Raw genomic sequence first — 23055 nt, 5'->3', positions numbered from 1 at the left:
AACTGTTGTATCACTGACGAGTCCTGAAAATTTGCTCCAGATTTTTTTGCTTTATACACCAAATGTCATGCATATTCCGCAATAGGTTTTAGTAGTGAACACTTTCTTGCTGTAGGCAATGTAGTGATTACTTTATCTGAGATTTTTCTTTAAATATCCCAGTGCAATTTCCAAGCCACCAATGCTAGTAATCACGGCTTGAAATGGTCGATGTTAATAGATCCTCTAACACTGGCAGATGCCAAGACTGGTCTTTTGCCATTTCGGCCAGTAGGGTAAGACTATTATGATCTCTGCCTCTTCTTTTCCTTTTAGAACTCTTGGAGATCAATGGAATGGGCTGAAATAGATTGGCCAAAGAAAAGTCCCCCAGAACAATTGGATTTTTAAATCTACACCTGTTTTTTATAGCTGATTTTTTTTTTAAATACATTTGACTAATTTCTTCAAAGATTTGTGCCACTCCGTTGAATTCTCCAGATGACCATTACATTTGGTGATACTTGGATCCATGCTTAAGAATATTAACACTGGATCTTCACGACCCAACAGATTTTATTTATATGTTCCCACCATTTCAGGTCGCTTCTGATGCCCAGACAACCATGTTTAGATAGCCACTCCATTGCCCTACGGAATGTAACTTGCATATAGTTGTGCCCATTTTACTGCTTCTATTTTCCCCCAATGTATTTGGTTAGTAATTGCATGTAACACCAGGCTATAATAATCTTTTGTTTTTCGGCAATTCCTTGTTATCGTTACCAGATCTTCTGCCTTGTTTGATTGTAGAACTCTTCCTTGGTCTATTCAGAATTACATTCCTACAAACTTATATTTTTCAGATAGTGAGATTTGGCTTTTTTCTTTGTTGATAACCAAACCCTACCTTTCTTAAAGACTCCTTTACCAAGTCAGATTTAGTTTTTCTCTCAATTCTGCAATCAATATGACCAATTTCTTTGTGAATGTCCTTGGTGCAGTGGCTAATCCAAAAGGCGTAGCTTTGAACTGGTAATGACCTTCTGACATAACGGAGCTATGGCATTTTCAGTGCGGTACTGCTATTGGTATATAAAACAAAATTGGTATATGAAAGTAGGCATATTTTAAAATTGATTGATTCCACCTTTTATTTTTACAAACTTGTAAATAGATCTAACCATCTAGCCCAGAAGCCCCTTGTTCTTTATCTATTACAAAACATATAATAAATATTTTCTTCCATTGAGACCAGTGAACTTCTCCTATAGCTCTGTTGTCAATAATTATTTTACACTTTTTATGTTGTACATCGCTCAGCTCTTTACATTACAAAAAATGTATCTTCTTGGAACTTTGCTGAACTCCAAAATGTTATTTCTGGAAATAAATTGCAACACCCAATTTTCTGTGACGGAGTGAATCCATGCTATTCTGTAATCTGGGGGGTGTCCTCCTACTGTGAGCAACTGAACCCCACCTTCTCATGCAGTATTGTTGATTCCCCCGAAGAAGCCTCTTCCTCTACAGGCACAAAAATTACTATTTTATATGACTGCAGTGTGGAAAAGTTCAATCTTCTTTCGTGGGGTAAAAAGATGTTTCCTCTTGGATGATATAATAATAAAAAAAAATAATAATAAATGCAACCTCTATACCCGTACCAACTAAAAACGGGCCTTCAAATGGCACTACTAAGGCTGTACATCTTTATGCTAACCTTCTACAATTAAACGTCACCGCTATTTTTATTTCTGCTAGGGCCTTAATAATTGCCTTCTACTTGTTCCTTTTCCAATGCCTCTTAAATACTAGTGACCCAGATTGACACTACAGGAATTAAAGGCTTCCATTTTGCACCCGCTGTTATGAATGATTTCCATATCTGTCCAGGGTTGCATCCTCAACTGATACAGCGGTCTTTCTTCTAATTCTGGAAATGAAACATACAGCCACCAACAGTGGATGCTGCAAAGTGTAACTCGTTCATAACATGTATACAAATTCTGAAACTTCCCTGTCTGTGCCTATTCTGCTCAACTATTTCCCCTTATGAATTAAAATGGTTTATGATTTCATTTGAGACTCTCACACAATTTATTTTTTTATCTTGCACCGTTAAATTATCTTCACCTATCCCACAAACCTCTCATATAGCCTTTATGAATGATTTTATCAGTTCATCGTCAGACTCTTTCTTTATCATCTTCTGAAGAAAAATATATATTCATCTGATCCGCGCAGTCGGTCAATCTCAGATTTATCTGATGAGGAATCTGCTTTTTATTCTAGGCTTGTATAAGACCTGGATCTTTTCTAAATCTTAATAGAGTGGACTTATCCACCAACGGCCTCCAATGCATTGAAGCTTTAACCTAGGGCACTAAAGTCTCTGCTGATACGCATCCCACCCAGGGAGCGTAAACATGGGTTTCAGAGAGGAGAGGCAGTCTGATATCTCCAGCCCTAAAACACAAACAAACAGAAAAAACAAAAAACCCTATACCTTACCTAGGTAGGACAGACCAATACTGGGGAAGAAGCAGGAGTAGAGTCTTATACAAGTAAGGTGTATGGATTTGTTTATGTCCTACCTTTAGCTGTAGGATGGAGTTAACCCTCAGGTGCCTAGTGTCACGAGAGGACCAGGAAAAAATTATTATGTATTGCAGCTTGTGCTCTATACTATGTAAACAGGACAGTGCACCTCCCCATGCAGTATTCACAGCAACAATAATACAGCTGATCAGTACAATTCCATCCTACATAAGCATTTCGGTAAGGAAATGTTTCAGAGTTTTGCATTTTTAAGCATCCTTGTACACAAACATCACATGCTATTTTCTGTAATCCTCCAGTTCACACATCTAAAATACTTACACTCAATATGCTCAAATTAAAAAGTTTGGTGCACATTTAAAATTCCTTGTAAAAAACACTTTAAAAGTTTTATTATTTATGGTATGAAAACATATCAAACCCCTTTAAAGTTTTATTTTTAATGGTATGAAAATATTTCAAGCTACAAAATGCTGTGGCAATGTTCGTACTGATATTTCAATAATTGGTTCTTTTTTTTTTTCATCTACTCACATATGACCAAGGAAACAAATTTAATTTAGGCTTTTTTCCCCCCGATAGACAGCTTATGGTACAAAGTACAAGACAAAAAAAAAAAAAAATGAGATGTCACTTCAATCTTCCCATTTTCTGCTGTAGGTATCCAATTTTCTTCTTTATCCAAGTCATGCCAAATTGTGCCCCTGCTCAGGAGTACTGGTTTGCATATTTAACTTATGACAAAATGACTTTTCTCAATCCTACCCCATTACAAAAAGAGAAAAAAAAATCCCCAATAAGCTATAATCAATGTCCAAATAGTTTTACAATGTAATGGTCTACTTTTGATGCATAGCACGTAACTCTTGGCATTCTGGTTATTTTCTATGCAACACTGCCATCTAGAGTACTTGACGTGAATCATCCTTTGTACAGTATGTGAATAACTATAGTCTTTAATAATTAACCCATGTGGACTGCAAAACTCAGAAGTCGCCATAAATTCACATGGTTTTCCCAAATATGAAGTTGAAATTGATGGGCTCTTCCCAGTAGGATGTCCACAGTTCTGGAGGGCACAATACAACAGCTACAAGGTACTGGCTACAGGAATGCACCCGCTCTTCACTGTTGGTAGTTTCCATACTGACCCTAAAACAAAAAATAAATATAAATAAGCAACAAAAAAATTATACACTACAGCCCTGCATTCTAACCTGGAAACGTCATATTTCATGTTTGTAAAATACAGATGTAATTTGACTGTTTTGGAGTTGGGAATGCACGTGGCTAGGGTCTCACATAAGACTGGGACCACAATGTATTTAACCTTTTGAGTGCAGCAAGCCCAGGAGCACCTGCATGTTATCTGCCTTATGCAATCGTGACCAAGTGATTGCAAGTAGCGTTCATGTCGCTACAGGTGTCCTTCTGATCACACAAACAAAAGTGGAGCCGTGAACAGGATCTTCTCCTAGAAAACTGGCAAAATCCTTGTGAGGTTCCATGAACATGATTAAGGCCCCCGCCAGCCCTTAAGGCATTCAGGGAACTTTTTGAGGGCAGCCAAGTGGTTAACAGTGGCCACTTGTAGCGCAGATCTGTAAACCTTAGTCTTGATAACCATCATGTTAGCATTGATGGGCGCAGCTAAGCTACAGTCCCTTTTGCCAGAAGGTACAGCTGCATGAGTGTGTTGTAATTCAAATGAGAGAGTTTGGTTACAGTTGGCTGGGAGGATATGCATTACAAGTCACAAGGGAGAACAAACACTGTCTCCTAAAGTTTGGAAAATCTTCAAAACAAAAACGGTTCCTTTTGTGATTAGAAAAATACATGAATCTAAAAGTATGTTGCTAAAAAGAGAGACTAATAAATGAAATCACAGACATCCAGTCCTCTGTTTTTCATACAGTTGAAAGGGTTTACCTGATCGTATCCATAAGGCCTCTGTTGTTGTGGCTGTGGAGGTCCTGGCTGTGTAGGTCTGTACCCCACATACTGCTGACCTTGTCCCTGGGGGTAGTTGGGATACTGAGGCCCAGGAGCACCTTGGGAAGGCACTAGAAAAATAAAATAGTGAATTGAATAACTAAATCTCCACAAGGGTTTCATGTCCTTTCACCTGCTAGATTACAGTTCTAAATAAGGGGGGAAAAAATGAAGCTGCAAAATAATTGTACAAGAGCTATACCATTTGCAATTAACCGTAATCCACATGAGAAAATGTAATCACACCGTGTTGATTGCATTATTAAATACATCAAATCATAAAATGTAAAAATTATATTCAGCATCTTAAAAATGTATAATCCCTTTTGAAACAAAAAGGGCATTACTTCCCATGGATGAGAGAGACAAGATGGCATATTTGGAAGTGCCATTCCTCATCATTTCAAAAACATTCCTTCTTCCTATGCAAGTGTTAGCAGCAATCTGCTCCAATCAAGGTCTCATTTCTTTTTATAATTTAAGGGGCTTTTTCCTGCGGTTTGTAGCAATCCCATTCTTTTTTAATCCCAACCTCAAGCATTAAAACAACAGCGCATTAAAACAGAAGTTTAGCATGGTACAAATTTCCCCGAAATAGGACCGTTTCACAAAAGCTTAGTAAAATGTTACAAATTTCACCAGAAAATTCACAAAAATTGCAATATATAGATGGCCAGGTGACCTAATTATTTAGACAACGTTTGTCAATTTATACAAAAAGGAATACAAAAAAAACCAAGAGACATTTCGACAACAGTTTCACACATCTTAGGCTACGCTTATAGTACTGGCTACAGGACGGCGTGCAGCCGCAAAGCAACTTAATGTAGTCCCTAGCGACTGCCCATAGTCAGCGCGACACCAACGTGTGACATCACAGCTACCAAAATCGCTGTAGTCAAAAGATTGAGATTTACAGAGACCGGCGCACCATGTGACTGGCAGCAGCCAATCACAGAGCATATCTGCCTTCCCCCTAGCTGACGTCACCGCCCCTTGCCTCCAGCTACATCGCAAACCAGAGTGCAACTTTCGCTACAGTGACGGCGACGTGTGACTTCACAGGCCAGTACTATAAGCGTAGCCATAAAAATCAATCTACACAAAATTAACTTCTGTGTTAAGTTATAGCTTGTTTTTTGTTTTGGGAGTGGGGAATATAATTGAAATGGCGGTTTGTAACATTTCAAAACAAAATCTATGAAGAATTCGTTGGTGAATTAATACATATTGCAAATTGCAAGAAATCTACAATCCTTCGCGACAAATATGTCTGCAAGAAAATCAGAGCCATATCCTCCAACAAATATCAAGGGTGTAAATTTTTTTTTAAAAATAAGTGACCAAAAACGTACTTTTTATAATTTTCCGCTAGCCGGCACTGTAAAAGTTTAGTTCTCAATGTTTAATTCAGGACTATCGAGATACAAATTAGTTAAGTCAACTGATCTTAAATGTGCTTCTTTCTGTTGAAATAATGGTCATTCAGACAATATATTATGTACCAATATATGGTGTACAATATACACCATGTCAATTACACCACAGTGTTATAAGTTATACAATAATTTATGTGGCCTCTTATTTTGTGAACGCACTGGATTTTCACAAGTTATGCTTATACATACACTCATGAATGTTCACAAGCTCTAAAAAGAGAGGGGAGAAGACAGGTGCAATTGGAAAACCAGGACAATTTTCATAGCAAAAGGTTTTAGATTTCAATTTAAAAATGGATGCAAACATCTTACAGCTTACCTTTAAAAAAAAAAAAAAAAAATACATTTGATTTGTTCATATACTATATTTTTAATTTGCAATGGGTTATTGTAATAAATATTAGTAATAAAAGTTAATTGAAATGATATTGTAGAAATTCATATAAAAACATGTAGAAAGCCATCAATGTTACCTCCCACGCTGCAGGAGAGTTGACCTTAAATAACATTGTCAACACAATATAACAGATCACATATGCAAAGACTGTTCAGCAGGAATTATTTATAATATAATTGTATATTCAGAAATGGAAACAGGTAGCTCTGTGCTTTTCAAAGCTCCCGCATCACACGGGCCAATATGAAGGCACACCATTGACATCACAGGTTCCCATTGGCCCACAGGAGCTTTGAAAAGCAGCCATTCCGTGATCCCTGCTACATGAGTAGAGCGGCTACTAGAACATACTACGGAGTTAAGTATCTCCAGAAACAGGGAGTCCCCAGAGCCGAAATTAAAGAGGTAGACTAAGCGGCACATTAAAAATGTTTTATTATATGCAGCATGAGATTACCTTTATTAAAAACCAATTGCCTAAGCTGCTGATCGATTAATTCTTCCGGAATTGATCAGCAAAGATCCTGCTTTCCAGGTTTCATTAAATGACTGCCTTTCAGTCTCTATCAGGCAATGTAACTCAGCAGCTACAATGTATTCTTATATTACTTGTGTAACATTATCTATTGTTACAGTTTGCAACTCAAACTGCTAGGAATATTGGCAACAAATTATCACAAACAGGAAAGTGCAGCAAAGATCTTGCACTGCTGGGGAAGTGGGCTAAAATCTGCTATAAAAATCAAAGGATGCTCAGATATCCCCCGGCATTTACTTAAAATGCCCTGAGCGAAGAGCGTGGGGACCCTGCAACACCACCCCCCCCCCCCCCCCAGAAAAATCTCACGCCCCCACTTTTGGGGACTGAAGGATTGATAGAAACTGAAAGTCAGTCAGACACACACACACACAGTATTATCTAATACAACAAAACTGATTTATTAAAATAAAAACACATTAGGATATTGCATTGATCGCGCTTTTAACAGGGTTCAGCTCTGGAGATCTCCTGCTTAAATCCTATGGTAAAAAATGTTTTCTTTTTTATTTATTTTAAATCGCCAGCTTCGATTGCCGCTTTAAAAGTATTCCTTACAATTTTTGGGTAGCTACAAAAGTAGTATGGAAAAGTTAAAATTTCTGTGTTTTCTCAAAACATGGAGGCTTAAGAATAAATGTATTTTTATGGTGGGAAATCAATTTAGTAGTCCTTGAACACGATAATGAACATGTGAGGATTTTTTTTTAATGTATATAACTATATAACGTAGGCGCTAAATTTTGAAGGGGAAAAAGATTAGTTTACAACAGTTGAAACACATTTATGAGCTACGAAGGAAAACTCCTATTTCTTGTTTAATGAACATGAACCTACCGCAGTGTATCTACATAATATAGTGACATCAATTTCGCTAAATCGGTGGATTATCTACACTGTGCTTCTTATATAGTTGTAATCTACATAACAGATTTATAATTGTGCACATTTTCATGGGGATTGAGTGATACATATATAAGATATAATGAAAAACTAAAGGGGTCCCTTTTTCCTCAAGTGTACACACACACAGTTGTTGATTTTAATATGAACATCAACAAATGTGTAAAGTCTACGAAGATTTAAATAGATGGAATAGAACTAGAAGTTCAAGACTAGGTCTACCTTGGCCACCAAATAACAATGGATGGGAACCTTCTGAATAAAATCAATAGGAGAATGAAGATGGGATGGGCATTTGAAAGAAACAAGACAATATTTTCAAGGGAACCCTCCACTGTGCCTTACAAATAAAGTTTCTGATCAATGGATTCTGGCAGTGCTCACTTAAGGATGTAAAACTTGGACCCTAAATGCGAAAATAATTCAGAAGCTTGAGACAACGCAAAGAAGTATGGAGAGATGCATCACAGGAATTACCTGCAGAGACAGGAAAAATGAATGGGTTTGAAACCAAACAAGTCTGTGATATCACAAGGGTGAATAAATTAAAATGGCAGTGGGCCGGACATATTGCGAGAAATGACCATCGTTGGACAAAGATGGTACCAACTCAATTCCAAGAGAGATTAAAACACCAGGCTGACAAACAAAAGTAAGATGACAGGATGAAATCAGAAAATTTGTTGAAGCAATGTGGAAAAGAGAGGTTTGCAAGCACAGTATGTGGAAGATCATTGGCGAGGCCTTCATCCAGCAGTGGATCGACAAGGGCTGAAGATGATGATGATGCATATATTTCACATGTTTATTCTGCTCTGTACCGTTCCCATGCCCATCCTCTAAAGTAGATCCCCATTGCACGTTTAGATCTTCTAATACTGATGTATCTCCCGTTGCGGGTAAGTGTTTACACATACCGCTACAACATTTATTTAGCCATTGCGTTCTTTTAGGAATGTTGCAGTTGTGCTTGTTAAATACCTTACTGTGTTTCTCTGTAGACCACATTACTGTGGTTAATTGTTCCATTCCCTGATTCTGCACTGTGGCCCCTAAGGCCCCGCCACTCCAGTGACGTCAATGGGGCTTCACCTGGGGGTTAGTCGCCAAATTTAGTCTCGTCACAGGGTGAGAGGTAGGGTATATCTGGTATTGCCTGTCACAGCTTTGATTGCCCTTAAAAAAGGCTCCAGTTGAAGCTAAAACATTGAGTTAATAAATATCACTTTTTTTTTTCTTTTTTTTGCTTTGGAGTACCTGTCCTTTTTTGCTTTTTGTATTATCCCTTGGACGGTATGCACCCAGATTAAGCTATCGAATAGCTTGACTCGTGAGTGCCCCTGTCTTTACCTTTTTGTATACCGCGTGCTCTCTGTAGAACACCACATAGGTGCATCCAGACATTGCATCAACTCCTCTACTTGTAGGTGGTGATCATTTTTTACTTACTACAAGAAAGTACTATGGTTGAGCCAGCTATCACTGTCACTTCCTCACAAGGGTAAAGGACCTTATGCAATACATTCTGGGCAGCTTTCGGACAGAGCTGAGATTGAAGCGGATGCCAATAAGATATTATTCAAGGAGGCTTCTGAGGATACATTCAGCACTGCTATATACCTGTCAAACTTTACCATTAACTCATCCATCTTAAAAGACGTGATGCTGATCTCTACCTGCCCCGGGTAATCTTGTCAGAGTACCACTAGGAAAGAAGAATCCCAAGATGTTTCAGGATCAAGAATATCCCCACCAAAGGCCGCTCCAACCCAGATTTCTGCCGCTGTTCGTGTTGGGTCCTGAATAAATGCTCACTGGATCTGAACCCCCTGGTAGTGGAAGAAGTGGGTAAGGAACTTACTGGTGTGCAGTCAGAATTTTTTACATTTGAGATTGAGCACCAAGATACCTTAACCACTAATACTACACAGAACTGGCTTAGTAAATTGACAGGCTACATTAATAGATATAGAGGGGACTTGAGAGTTTTCAAAAGAGCAAAATTAGCTAAAGTCACAAAAGACTATAAGGAACCGACTATATTGGTTGTTACAGGGACAGCAATATATAGGACAACAGAGACGACTCAGAACAGCACTGACTATAGACCCATGACCACAGGCAGGATATAGATTTTAATGTCCCTCAAACCACATTCACAGCTTCACACCAAGATTTTTTTAGAACAAAGACCAAGGGGCAGGAGAAGGGGTTAAAACACCCACGCACAAGGCCGTGGCTGGGGGTCACGGAAAATACATGGTCTCAACATCCCCCAGCACAGAAACCATAGTATACAACCTATCTTCTTGTACTGAACAAAACTGATAATCTCTCCTATAAAAAAAGCTCATCATGTATTCCTTCCTCCAAGCAGCCAGCATTTGAAACAGAGATTTAACTATTTAAAATGCATTGCAACATGAGAATCAAGGACTTTTATAAATCCAAAACAGACCGACACTAGGGACCGCCCAAGTCCCTTCAAGCAAAAAGGCAACTTTGATCCTGTAAAAACTCATCCTTCAATAGCCACCTTTCAACGCATCATTAATAATAAGATTAGGGACATTCACACTTCCCCCCCCTCGTACATTTTTCAATATCCCAAAGACAGAAAAGGCAGCCACCAAAGGGGTAAAACAATAAGGAGATCATTATTCGACCAGCGGATAAGGGAGAGGCTATTGTGGTCCTAAACTACAAAGTCTATAGAACAGAATTCACTTTGCCAAACTATTTAACAGTTTATAGACTTTTTCCTTTAGCCATGTATCACCAACCTACACTTACATTAAAGGCACAAGTGCATTTCTAAATAGACTTAAAAATATTGGACCTCCAGATGCCTGGCTTGTTCCAATAGAAGTCACCCTACTCTACACTTGCATCCCACATGATGAAGGCATGGAGTCTGTCTGTATACTCAGCCAATCCAGCATATACTGGTCCCCTTGTTGACTATTTGCATCTCCTAACTCATATAATTCTACATAGGAATTATTTCAAATTCAAGACCAGCTTCTTCCTCCAAACCTCAGGCACAGCTATGAGCTCTAATATGGGTCCAGCCTATGCAAATGCGTATATATGTATGCCTATGAGACTATCCACATATTTCAGAAAAGGCTATACCCCCCAAACAGATATATTCCAGCAATAGGATACCTGGGGCTCCAAAAAGTTCTTTTACACCATATGTTCGTGTAAAAACTTCTTAGAACAATAAATGGATTAAGTATTCCTAGAATATATAACTCATTAATGTGGAGTTAGAGGGGGGGATGATTACATTGGAGATAGCACCTATTTATGCATTTATATTGTCCAATTTGTTATCAACCATTGATTGCCAGGTGCATAAGTATTCTCCCAAGCCTAGTATATACAGCTTACAGATTACCCCCTCCACTAGAGTATAAGTATGCAAGGAAGTGATAAATAGAGACCAAAATCTCTTACTCACATCTTCCGTGGGAGCAATACTCAGATGAAAAAGGAATACTCGGGCATGCGACTCCGCTGGATATAGTACATGCAAAATGCAGAGCTGTAGTGACGCACCACCATCCGCTCAATTGGAAAAAGAGGGTCCAAATTTTGTTCAATATAACCTGATTTATTGGAACATGGTAGCTGAGGAAAAACTACCTACATGTTTTGCGCTATGCGCTTGCTCAGTCTGAATAAGGCAAGCCTCTAACCTTCCCTTTTGAATGCTGCATGAAACCTGGAGACAGCTCACTTTCCCGCCAAGAAAAGGAAAGGGGAGGGGGGATGAGGGAGGGAAGAGGGAGGGGGAGTTAGGGGGGGGGGGGTGATGGAGGGAAGGGGGATGGGGAATCTATGCTCTGACTGCAGGTAAAATCCATCCATGTCAGCACACAGAATAGAAATAAGCAAACTATTTTGTTTTGTTACAAAATGACATAAAAGACATTGTGCAAAACTAAAACATAATACAAACCAATTTTTCCATTACTAATTAAATACAATGTGAACATATATTTATAAATAACACAATGTGTCAATTTGAATTTATATTTACATTTAAAAGCAAACAATCCATGATGGTAGAGGATTTGCATCCTAAAATACATGAATTGTAACAGATGTGCTAATTCTGAAAGCACTGTATCCTTGTTCCAAAGTATTTGACAGAATGTAAGGGTTAAATTGATTTCTCTCTCCTTACACAGAAAATTAACACAAAAGCACTCAATATAAAACAATTGATTTATGACAAATCCTGACATTCCACTTAGTAGCAATATTAAAAAATAAGTGAAGTGAAAGGGCATTACGATTCATTCCAAATGAAACTATTCTTAAAAAAATGGTGGATTATTTTCTAATTAATCCACATTATTAATTAAGTATATAATAATAATATAATAAATCTTCAGAAGAAGGTTACCACAAGATAGCTGCGTTTGTTTTTACGAATTTGTTTTTAAAATAAACATACAAGATGCAAAATTGGCAAGAAATAGTATGAGCCATTACAAATACAAATTAGGGAAAAGGGGAAGAGAATAACTGGATAAATCATCCGACTAGAAAAATTTATAAAAATTAAAAAATTGCTTAAGTCCCAATCCGTATTGAGACCTGATGGTATACGTGTAAGTAGGGTGAAAATACAATACATCTCGCTTTTGTCAAATAGATTGACACTATTACCACCCCTGATGGGAGTTGGAATCTGGTCAATAGCCATAAAAGTGAACTTCTGAGCATTCCCCTGAACACAGGAGGCGGCATGTTTCGAAACTGGATGATTGACATCTTTATTTTGTATCAGTCTCAAATGATCCTGAATTCTCACTTTCAGGGATCGGATTGTCCTCCCCACATATTGTTATCCACAGCCACATTTTGTTTCCACAGCCACAGGAAGAAGTTATAAAATAAATACTTTCATCAATTGTAATACCAAATTTGTGGTATACCTCCTAATCTGTGGCTGTGAATAATAATATGTGGGGATATTATGTTTAGTTTTGCACAATGGCTTTTAAGTCATTTTGTAACAAGAGAAAATAGTTTGTTTATTTCCTTTCTGAATGCTGACATGAATGGATTTTACCTGCAGTCAGAGCATAGAATCCCTGGCTGCAGTGGAAGCTAGTGATGTAGAGAGTACCGGTACCCAGGCACTTTTTTCGGTACCCGGACCCGGTACAACACTAGTGGAAGCATTGTATGCTAAGAGATTATGGTGAAAAGACGTATCTGTAGACATGTGAATGTGCTAACATACATACACACATAAACTAACAACAGTGGCTGAATGTTAGTCTCGCAGTATCTTTATCGTGAATTCTAACAAAGCAGATCAGATCATACCTTGCAGCAGCTGTGTTGGCAGAAAGGGTGTGGTTATCGTTTTGCACTGATTGGCTGCTACCTGGGTGATGTCATGGCATTCTGGGACTTGTGGTTCATATATCTGTAAATACTATACTATTGGAAGAGGTGTAGTACTGCAGCTCCCAGAAGCTAGAGAAGGGAGATCACATGACAAGAAGCAGCCTTAAACACAGGTTCAAGGAATTCATTTTTAGGAGCCTGATAATGACAATATTTTAATATACAAGAACACAGGTATGTCTTGATTCTGTTAATATTGCTAGACCTATGTACAAGATGGTGTCAAACTTTGGGCAATACAGTAAAATAATCTACATTTTTAATAATGGTCAGGTTTTCTTCAATTTATTGTATCCACTCAAATACATTGTTGAAAATGTGTAACATTTATTAATTGTAAGCATTCAGATCATATAAAAAATTATTATAGAAAGTGCTTGTGCGTTTTTATCATCCACGTTGTAAATGTGCAAAAACAAAGCATAATTCAGTGATAAATATTGTGCCATCAAACTTTTGGTGGGTTAACGTAGGAGTCCTGGAAAAGCAGACATGATTCAAATGACCTAATAATAGAAACATATAACTTTATTTCTAGACCACCTGGCATCCACTGCAGGATTCAGAGTACTATCCTGTCACTTACCATAGGCCTGCTGCTGACCAGGATAACCTTGCTGCTGGCCAGTGTACTGCTGCTGCTGGGGTGGGTAGCCTTGCTGCTGAGGTGGCCCTTGATATGTTTCTTGCTGTTGACCATATTGTGAATTTCCTGGAAGATTATTGAGGGATGGGAAGAACATTTAAAACAGTTGTGTTTCAATTCCACATCTTCACAACCAACATCAAACAGGAAAAATAGTACACAACCAATAAAAAAATAAACAGTTAAAACAAAAAACACCAAAACGAAAAACCAAACATAGGGAATTCAGCCCACAAACTGTAGTTAAAGCTACTTTTGCACGTTTGGACTGCAGCGTTTTTTCAGCCCCCTGGCAAACGAGTATTACATTTATTGGCATATCACAGTCACATGACTATGATGCAAAAGTACAGAAACAATAAATAAAACATTTAAGACGGCTGAAAGAGCACAGACTAGCTACACAAGATCAGCAAGCTGGTTCCTAAAGACAAGATGTGTGCATGTAAATATAGGACTAAATCAAGGGATTTGTTTGTTAGATTCATGTTTTGCTTAAAATGGTTTGAAATATGAAGAATGGTTTTAGTTATTTGTGGGTAGCAAGAGGGGATTATAATTATTTTTCTGAAGTGTTTGTGACCAATAGCGATCTTAACGTTGAAGACCGATTGATCCCTGCAGCTATTAAAACAGGAGGCACCTAGATTTCTACAAGAGCTTTGCACGGATGTGACTGTGAAATATATTTTATTCCGGGAGTTGCAGGGGGAGAAAGACTGATATATGTGAGTGTGTGTGTGTGAAGGTATATAGATACCTCCTTCGTAGTAATGTTGTGAGGAATCCTCGTAAGGCCTATCGTAGCCTTGTTCAGGATACGACGGTTGCTGATAACCGTAATCATTATGACCTACATCAATTCGACAAGAAACAGGAAGAAACGTTAATGGCCTTTTGATGGAGACGCATAAAAGTATTTTTAATTGTTTTAGCTCATGAAATCTAAGAATATTTTCACATTTGACAATAATGGATGTCATCCCTCCTCGCTGAGCAACCGTGATCAGAACTAGTAAAGAAAAAGAAGGATATATTTAATCATTCATTAAAGAATGAGTGATAGGCCTTTCATATGTAAGCAACCTGTATTAAACTAAAGTAAGCAATGCAAGAACTCCAATTTTGTCTAAGGTTTCATTGACCTAAATTAATATTATGAACGTTAATCAAACACCTTTACTTATTTGGCTCCCAACTAAAAGCTCTAGAAACAATGTTTTGACTCTACAGTGCAAAAGGAAGGGTTTGAGATAATATAGAAAGACTAACCATAACCAGTGTTTTGGATAATAAAAAAAACGTTTAAAAATAAAAATAAAAAAAACGTTTAAAAATAAAAATAAAAAAAACATACTTATGGACTTGTAAAAACAAGAGAAAATTGTTGCTAGTGGACATTTAGATTCACATTGTAGCAGAGTAAACCGGTTTTAAAACGAACGATTGGGTCATTTCCAATTGTTTACCACTTATCAGTTCTATTACCATGTATCTGTTCAAGTGACTTTGACAAGCAGGTGCAGCTACCCCAGATTTGTGTACTTGATACCAGCAGGTATCCCTACCTCAGCAGCAATATGCCTAAAAGTAGTCATTATTGATAAGCCAGCAATTAATACATCTTTCGCCAGAAAAGAGATCTTTGTTTCATTCGCGTTACAGATTCTGTTATGGCACAAATCTGCCACCCCTTATAGTGCCGTCGCCCGAAAACAAATGCAATGCCGCTGCGTGCACTTATAGTGCGTGGAACGGCGACGTTGCGAAAACTGGTAGCCGGCAAAATTTGATTTTTCAAGGGCTGTCGCCTCACGTGACGGCCCTTGAACCAATCAAATGGCCGGAATCCCGCAACGCCGCCGCCCGGCGAAATATAACTTTCGCTGGTGGCGACAGCGATGTCACCCGTCGTGTCGCCATCGACGGCACTATAGGTACGGCCTTATAGGCATACGAGCCATTTGGTACTACAGTGTTGCAAGAAATATGGTCAACGTAAACAATCCTGTTCATCAGGATACTTACCAGTATGTACAGTTGACCATGGTGGAATGCATATGGATATCAATTGAATACCATTTTGTTGTTATACCCAAAACGTTTTTTTTTTTTCTTTCATATTTTGTTTTTTTTTAACTTCCAACAAATTCAACCCCCTTAAACACTATGGTGTCTGCATATTTGGTAAGAAAAAAAAATGAGTAAGCAGGACTGCAGGTTTATAAAATGAAAATATGACTGGCAATTACCAGGAGACTGTATTATGAAGCCAATGTGACTGATCGCAGTGACTAGAACACACACACTGATTTTGCAAGCTGCACTATAATTGTGCATAGCCGTGTGTGTGTGTGTGTGTGTGTGTGTGTGTGTGTGTGTGTGTGTGTGTGTGTATATATATATATATATTTTTTTTTTAATTGCTCTTAAATAAAATGAAAGTACAAATTGCATTTACACATTGAAATGATCCATTACTTGACCATGTTATAGAAATATTGCTATGGCTACCAAACACCATATGAAAATTGCTTTAGAGTATTGATTTACATCTGACTGCTGCAAACATTACTCAAGTATGAACACTAGCAACATGTAATTATATATCCAGTTATATAGTTATGATTTGTTTTGCATTAACGACATGTATGTCTAAAATCCTATTAGAAAAAAATCTAAAATTACTGTTAGAAAAAAACAATAGTGCTGTCAAATGTTTTCACTTTATTCCAATGTCATCATGTTCTGCTGTACTGTGCAGCTGTTTACATTCTCAAATAGCGTACGTTTTTAAAACAAAAGTGATGTACACTACCTAAGACCGAGTTTCACAAGTTTTGTTGACTAGGAATAAAAGATGTGTTAATTTCATTTGTAACAAGTGTAAGCTCAACTTAAATTCAGAAGTCTCTAAATGCTATAGTCTTAAATCCTATTTTAATTTGTGCACAACTCTAGAATACTAGTTGACCCAGAGATGTATATCTTATTCCATCTGTCTCTTGCACTAAACCCTTCACTTAGTTGTACACTAAATGTAATGTTACATTTTGCAAACAACACATCCTTAACCAGAATTAAGACATGCAAGGCAACACTTGGGGCTGAAAGAATGGAAAAGGTAGAAACAATGTCAGATTAGATGGTGTCTGATCTCTGCACAAATGGGTTAACCAAATTGATTACTATCATGTGTTACAAATTATAGGCATCCTGTGTTTTGTTTAAGCTCCTGAATCCTACCAAAGGCCATCCTTGTGTCACAGAATCTTCTGTACTTATATATGCCTACTGATTCAATTATTGCCCATTCAAATGTAAAGATTTAAGGCTGCAGTTCATGCTGTTTATTTTTTAGTAATTTTGTGTGGGGTTTCTTTTGCATTACCAGAACCAGAGCCAATCCACAACTCCCCAACCTGCAGATATTCACACGTTCTCAATCAAAATGGCTGCCAAAGACATCCGTACTGCAGCCAATAGAAAAGGTCATCAGGTTCAACCAACATAAAAAAAATAAATAAAATAAATTGGGGATTGCCATTTTAACGCACCAATTCATGTAACTAACAAATCTTTACAAAGGTGTAAAGCCATAAAGGTTTGGTGTGGGCAACATACATTTATATTAGGCTTCCGATAGGACACTGCTTTCTTATACAAGATACTCAATCGTCTATTTTTTTAAAGCTCAACTACTTCTGCCTGTATTAGGCATTTGACTAATGTGTCTATTTAAATCAATGTTTAGAAATAGAATGCATAATGTTTAGTTTTTAAATTCAATAATAATGGTAATCAAACTTTCTACACAACGTTGGAGACGTGTGCAATGAGTACAGATCAAAATGTCGCAGGTTCCTGAAGCCATCAAGAAGTCTTGAAGTGGACATGGACTTTCTTTTTTTTCCACGCAATTTGCGTGATACAAGAAAATAAAACTGAAGTATTAAATGTAAGAAATTACCATCTGGGTAGTATTGCTGATTCATGCCTTCTGGAGGACCTTGCCCACCATGACTGTATTGATCACCATAATATTCTTCTTGGCCAGAGTACTGCTGGGGTGGACCTGAAAAACCACAACCAATCAAAAAAAGTACACTTTTCTATTCTTCACTCCAGAGGTTGCGCTAGGTTTTTGCATAGGGAGTAAAAATACTGCTCTAAATTTTTTTGGCGTATTTTTCATTCCAAGAGGAGTGTGTAATATACACACACACACGAACGGACGCACACACACACACACACACACACAAACGCTTGAGGCTCCACCGCAGTAGAGACCGTGAGCTTGTACCCCCCATGTAGACCAAGATGACAGTCACCACTCTGCTCACATGATTGCACCCTAAAATGCGCTGCTGCTCAATGCATTGTGAGGGGCAATATGAGTAGAGTAGTGACTGTCAGCTCAGCCTCCATGGGGGGTGCAAGTTCAGGATCTGTCCTTTCTACACCGAAATTAGCCCCATGCGTACAAATGTGTTGGGCTAATTTATAGGGGTCCCTGGCAAGATATAGGTGTCGAAGACACTTAAACCTGCCTTAATGTGACCTTTGCTTTACTCAATGCCATTTCTGATCGAGTCTGGAATCATATTACACTGAATGTAAAGTGGGGCATGTATCAAATTAGACTTTGCAAAACATTTATGTCAACAAATGTTTACTTCAGGTTTATATTTTTGTTTTAGCGTTATCGGCAAAATTAGAAAAAGTTTACTGTCAATTAGAATGCCACTAATGCTGTGGCGTTCTCTAATATCTTCTTTATGCCAATTTAAATACGTTTTTTTCTTCATGTAAATTATGCAACCAAATTTGTGGTGGTAGTAAAAAGAGTAATGACCAACTAATTCTTATTATTTACCTTGATAAAGGGTGATGGGGCCTGAAATTCTGGTACTTTTTCTTCAAATTGTGCTTTGTTTAAACAATAGCTCGCAAACCGTAGAGGGCAATACTAGATTATTTTTGCTCCGGACGGAGAATTGAAGGACAACCACTGCATAATAGTCAGTTTATGCCCTTTTCTGACAATATCAAATACTCAGGGTTGAGTTGGGAAGGGTATAAAAAGTGAGATAACCATATCCTCTCTGCAATGCCTGCACAGGAGAAACCTGCTGCTGAGAGCTGTGAGCCGCAGGGGGCTTTATACCAGCTGTCCTTTAGCTTTCTTTACTGCTTTTTCTAAAACACATTTCTGAATCCTCCACTTTTTATTTTAAGCATCAAATTCAACAAATGCTTGAAAGAAGGAACTGGGTTCAGTTGCTGAAAAAAGCAGCAATCGACTGAGTTAGAGAAGGTCATGGAACTGAACCACTCAACGGCATGGTTTATAAGCCTACTATAAATTTTAAAAAAAGCTTTCCCCATTCCCTTTTCGTCACTTTGCATCTGCGATGTATTACGGCTTTTACTTTTGGACTGGCTTTCTCTGTATTGCTGGAAGACTGCAATTCTGTTGTCGCTGCACCCGCAAGTACAAAAATGGATCCATAGCAGAAATCTATTTTTAAAAAGTCAACAATATTTTTTACTTGGTATTTTTTTGTGCTGGGGCGGTATCTGATTAAGCGGTTGGTACGCCTGAAACATTATGCCACCGCCTTTGCTCTATTAGTAGGATGTCACACTGTCCTTTTTGTATATTTACTATATACTATCCGTAATAATTTTTTGTTAAATGCATAATTTCAATACATATTTGACACATTTGGAGAGTGCAATATATTTTTGCCATTTGCTACATTATCTATAGGAGTATTGGGGATCTCCCTCAGGCACTGGCACCTCTTCATTAGCATATGATGTATTTTTTGGGGGGTTCCTATTTATATAAAAAAAAACGCTTTTTTTTCGTGGTCATAAACCCTTAAAGAATGGTTGCTTGAGACTTCTAATAATTGTCTTACCTTGTTGTGGTGGTCTGTATGGAGGAATTTGTCTTTGAGCAATCAAATGATTCCCTTGGTTAACTTGGCCCATCATTCCCATCGGTGGCTGCTGTCCCTGGTAATGCTGCCCACCACTCTGAGGCATGTTGTATTGCTGTGAAGGAGGCTGCTGGTGGATCATTGGACCTGCACAAAATCAGCTGGATCTTATTCTAAAGTGATCATAGATCAAGAAACGAGGCTAATCCCATTTTAAAATGTTCTCAAAATTAAAATGACAAAAAAAAGTAAATTAACATGGGTATTTTCTGATTATACGTTTGATTTGTGATGTCTGAAAGTGCTTAAGGATTAAGATACTCTTCCTAATGTCTTTCTACTGGGAATACAAACTAAACATTCTCCCTCCTCTTCTTAATGACACTTTTAAGGGCGGAAGAAAAAAATGGCAGATTTACGATGTAAAAAGGAGAAGCAAAAAAGTCCGGAGAATAGGGAATAAATCTCAGTGCATTTCTGATCCTTTTAAAGCGTGTACAGGGTTAAAGAAACTGTCATGTACATTAGCTACAGTTAATGAATAAGCATTGAGGCATCTTTAGAACAGGAGTTTCCTTTTTCCAAGTGTTCTTATATTCAGATAAACAGACATTAAGTTACCTTGATTTGGTTGCATGTTAATGTTAGGCCGAGGACCATAGTTGCCCATTGGTTGTCCTTGACTCATGGCGATCTGATTCTGGACTGGCATATTCTGCGAGGATGGCACTGCATGGTTATAGCCACCCATAGAGCCGTGGTTAGTAGAAGGCATAGTCATTGAACTGTTTGACATGCTGTGTTGATTAGGTCCTGGTCCTTGCAAAGGCATATGGTTTGGTCCTAAAAAGAAACAAAAGAAGTCACGACAAAATATAAAATTATGTTTTGTAACAGCTCCAGTGTAACAAAATCCCTCCACACTGATGGACTGTGACTAGTCAATAACACTGCAGCTGCGTAGGAGAATGAATAGTGGTCAAACAGCATCAGAATGGGAAATTATGACTGTCAACATGGTAATTCATGTATTTTTGCTTAGTTCTAGCTACACCAGAGTAAATAAAAAAGCATAACTGGAGAAAAAAATTACAGAAGCAACACAAAATGACAGTTATGTGTTTGAGATGTCTATTCTGCTAACTTCATTCTTGTCTCAAAGCGGCCATCTTGCATTGGTGGTACCACAGGAGTGGAAGAATGAGCTGCATTGATGTTCATTGCTATTCCCAAAATCCTTTAACCTATGTGGTTTTTTGTTGTTGCAATCTTTACCTAAAAAGACTGTTTGTAAAACATTCTACCTTTATTTTATTTCACCCAAATATGATGACATCATTAGCAAGAGATACAAGGGCAAATAATTACCAAATAGAATAAGAATTAACCAATAACATCAAAAAAGTAGAAACTCCGTTTTCTCTGAAAGATTCATTTCAAAGTAAGTGTTATTTGAAAAGAAAAAAATGCCCCATATATGGGACTTGAAGAATAAAGGATTTCTTTGCGAGAATAACAATACCAGGTTTGAATATAAAATGAGATTTCAAGAGGCAGAAAATGAGTCAAGAGGCAGATAAAAGATTGGATCAAGTGGGCCACGCGGTAAAAAAAAACAATTGTTCCTGGAAAACATTTGCACGTCAATCAGCCATGTAATTCCAAAGTTTGTATTTTCATAGCATGTTAGCATCTTTGGATAATATAGTAAGCAATAAGGAAAGACTGAACTGCATATGTATTACAGAGTTGATGTGGAGTCCGGCAAATATGGAATTATCACAATTTTGTTGGGGGGAAAAAAAGCAAACCTCAAGCTCATTTATGCCGAATGGACCCGTTCCCCAACATAATAGAACCAAGGCTTATTGAGAGCAAATTGTCTACAGAGTGTCAAACAATGGGGGAGATTTACCACGGTGTGATACAGGTTATCACACCGCAAGCCTGCATAAACTGCCATTCAAGTCAATAGCAGGTAACATGGGATCACAGTTGTGACACTTTATCAAATATTTTATCATCAGGAAAAATACATGGAGAGTTAGTTACCTCTTGTTTGGAAGTATGTCCTGGGCACAAAATAAAGTTGACAACATTACAAGTTACAGCTACAAACATGTTTAAAGTACGAAACAATCAAAGTCTTGAAGGAACTTAGACAGGATGCGGATTTGAGATACTCGGGTAAATTGTTCCAGAAGTGGGGTGATCGCTACAAGATGGAAGAGCAACAAGATTCTTTAGTGAACTTTGGAGCCATAAGCAGGTTTCTGGAGGCTGTTTACAGTAGGGGACATGAGCTTGCTCAGATAATTGGGTAACTCCCAGAAAATATTTGAAGGCAAGACAGGAAAGATGCAAGTTGTGTCTGGACACAAGGAACAGGCAACCAAATGAAATTAACATATCACAATGATGGGTTTTTAAGTTACATAGCAAGATAAAACAGCATATTGATTTTAAAGAATGTCAAGTTTGCTGAGTTGAATATGGGGTGCTGTACTATACACTATATCTCCATAGTCAATAGTTGGCATTAGCATCTGCTGTGAAATACGCTTTCTGACCAATGGGCTCAAGCTGGATTTATTTCTGTCGAGTACGCAAATTTCAGAATATATTTTGGATGTCAGTTTGTCAATATGCAACCCAAATGTTAGGTGGGAGCCAAGCCACATATCCAAATACTTAAAGCTAGTAACTGAGATAAGAGTAGAGTTAAAGTTGGCTCTAATCAGTAGCTCTGCCATGGGAAACTTTAGACATTTAGCCTTAGGCCGCGTTCACACAGGGGGCTTCAGGACGCTGCGTTCACGCGCCTCCGTCTGCTGGGCGATGCGTGATCATCCCCAGCAGACGTAATGATTCGACAGAGCGGGCGGGCGGAGGCGCAGTGTCACAGGCGCAGAGCAAATGGATGGTGTTTTGTTTTTTTGTTTTTCCTCAGCACTGTGCTGGAGCTCCCTTTAGCACGGGAGGATATAATAAAACAGCAATCCGGTGTACTGACAAGTCATGTGTATACATGATTCCATCCGAGGCTGCGCTGGGCTGGACGCCCCCCGTCTTCACTGTCGAGTCTCAATTTCAGCAGCCAATCAATGTAAACGTCTGGACATTGATTGGCTGCTGAAATTGACGTCACGCTGCTGCAGTCGGAGATCACCGATTGAAAATACTCCCGCGACTGCAGCAGCGTCGACGTCGTACTTTGC

At 38.1% G+C, this 23055-nt stretch overlaps 1 protein-coding gene across 4 annotated transcripts in view; it reads right to left on the bottom strand.

Annotated features, from left to right (window-relative positions):
* Positions 1 to 2965: 2965 nt before the first annotated feature.
* The window catches only part of SS18 (SS18 subunit of BAF chromatin remodeling complex), a 44291-nt gene continuing 24201 nt past the window's right edge, over positions 2966 to 23055 (bottom strand). Inside the window, exons 5-11 of one of the 4 annotated variants that reach the window (XM_075584878.1) lie at positions 20459 to 20680; positions 19817 to 19984; positions 17860 to 17964; positions 14650 to 14742; positions 13830 to 13955; positions 4471 to 4604; positions 2966 to 3693 (exon numbers count right to left, since the gene is read on the bottom strand). In XM_075584878.1, coding sequence (XP_075440993.1) covers positions 3667 to 3693; positions 4471 to 4604; positions 13830 to 13955; positions 14650 to 14742; positions 17860 to 17964; positions 19817 to 19984; positions 20459 to 20680 — 875 coding nt within the window. In that variant the 3' untranslated portion in view covers positions 2966 to 3666. The remainder of the gene's footprint in view (positions 3694 to 4470; positions 4605 to 13829; positions 13956 to 14649; positions 14743 to 17859; positions 17965 to 19816; positions 19985 to 20458; positions 20681 to 23055) is intronic. The other 3 variants (XM_075584894.1, XM_075584886.1, XM_075584903.1) reach the window with 3 other exon arrangements.

Source organism: Ascaphus truei, chromosome 2 (genome assembly GCF_040206685.1).
Source record: "Ascaphus truei isolate aAscTru1 chromosome 2, aAscTru1.hap1, whole genome shotgun sequence".
Lineage (NCBI taxonomy): Eukaryota > Metazoa > Chordata > Amphibia > Anura > Ascaphidae > Ascaphus > Ascaphus truei.
The sequence above is the reverse complement of the archived record's forward strand: the minus strand, read 5'-3'. Positions and strand labels throughout refer to the sequence as shown.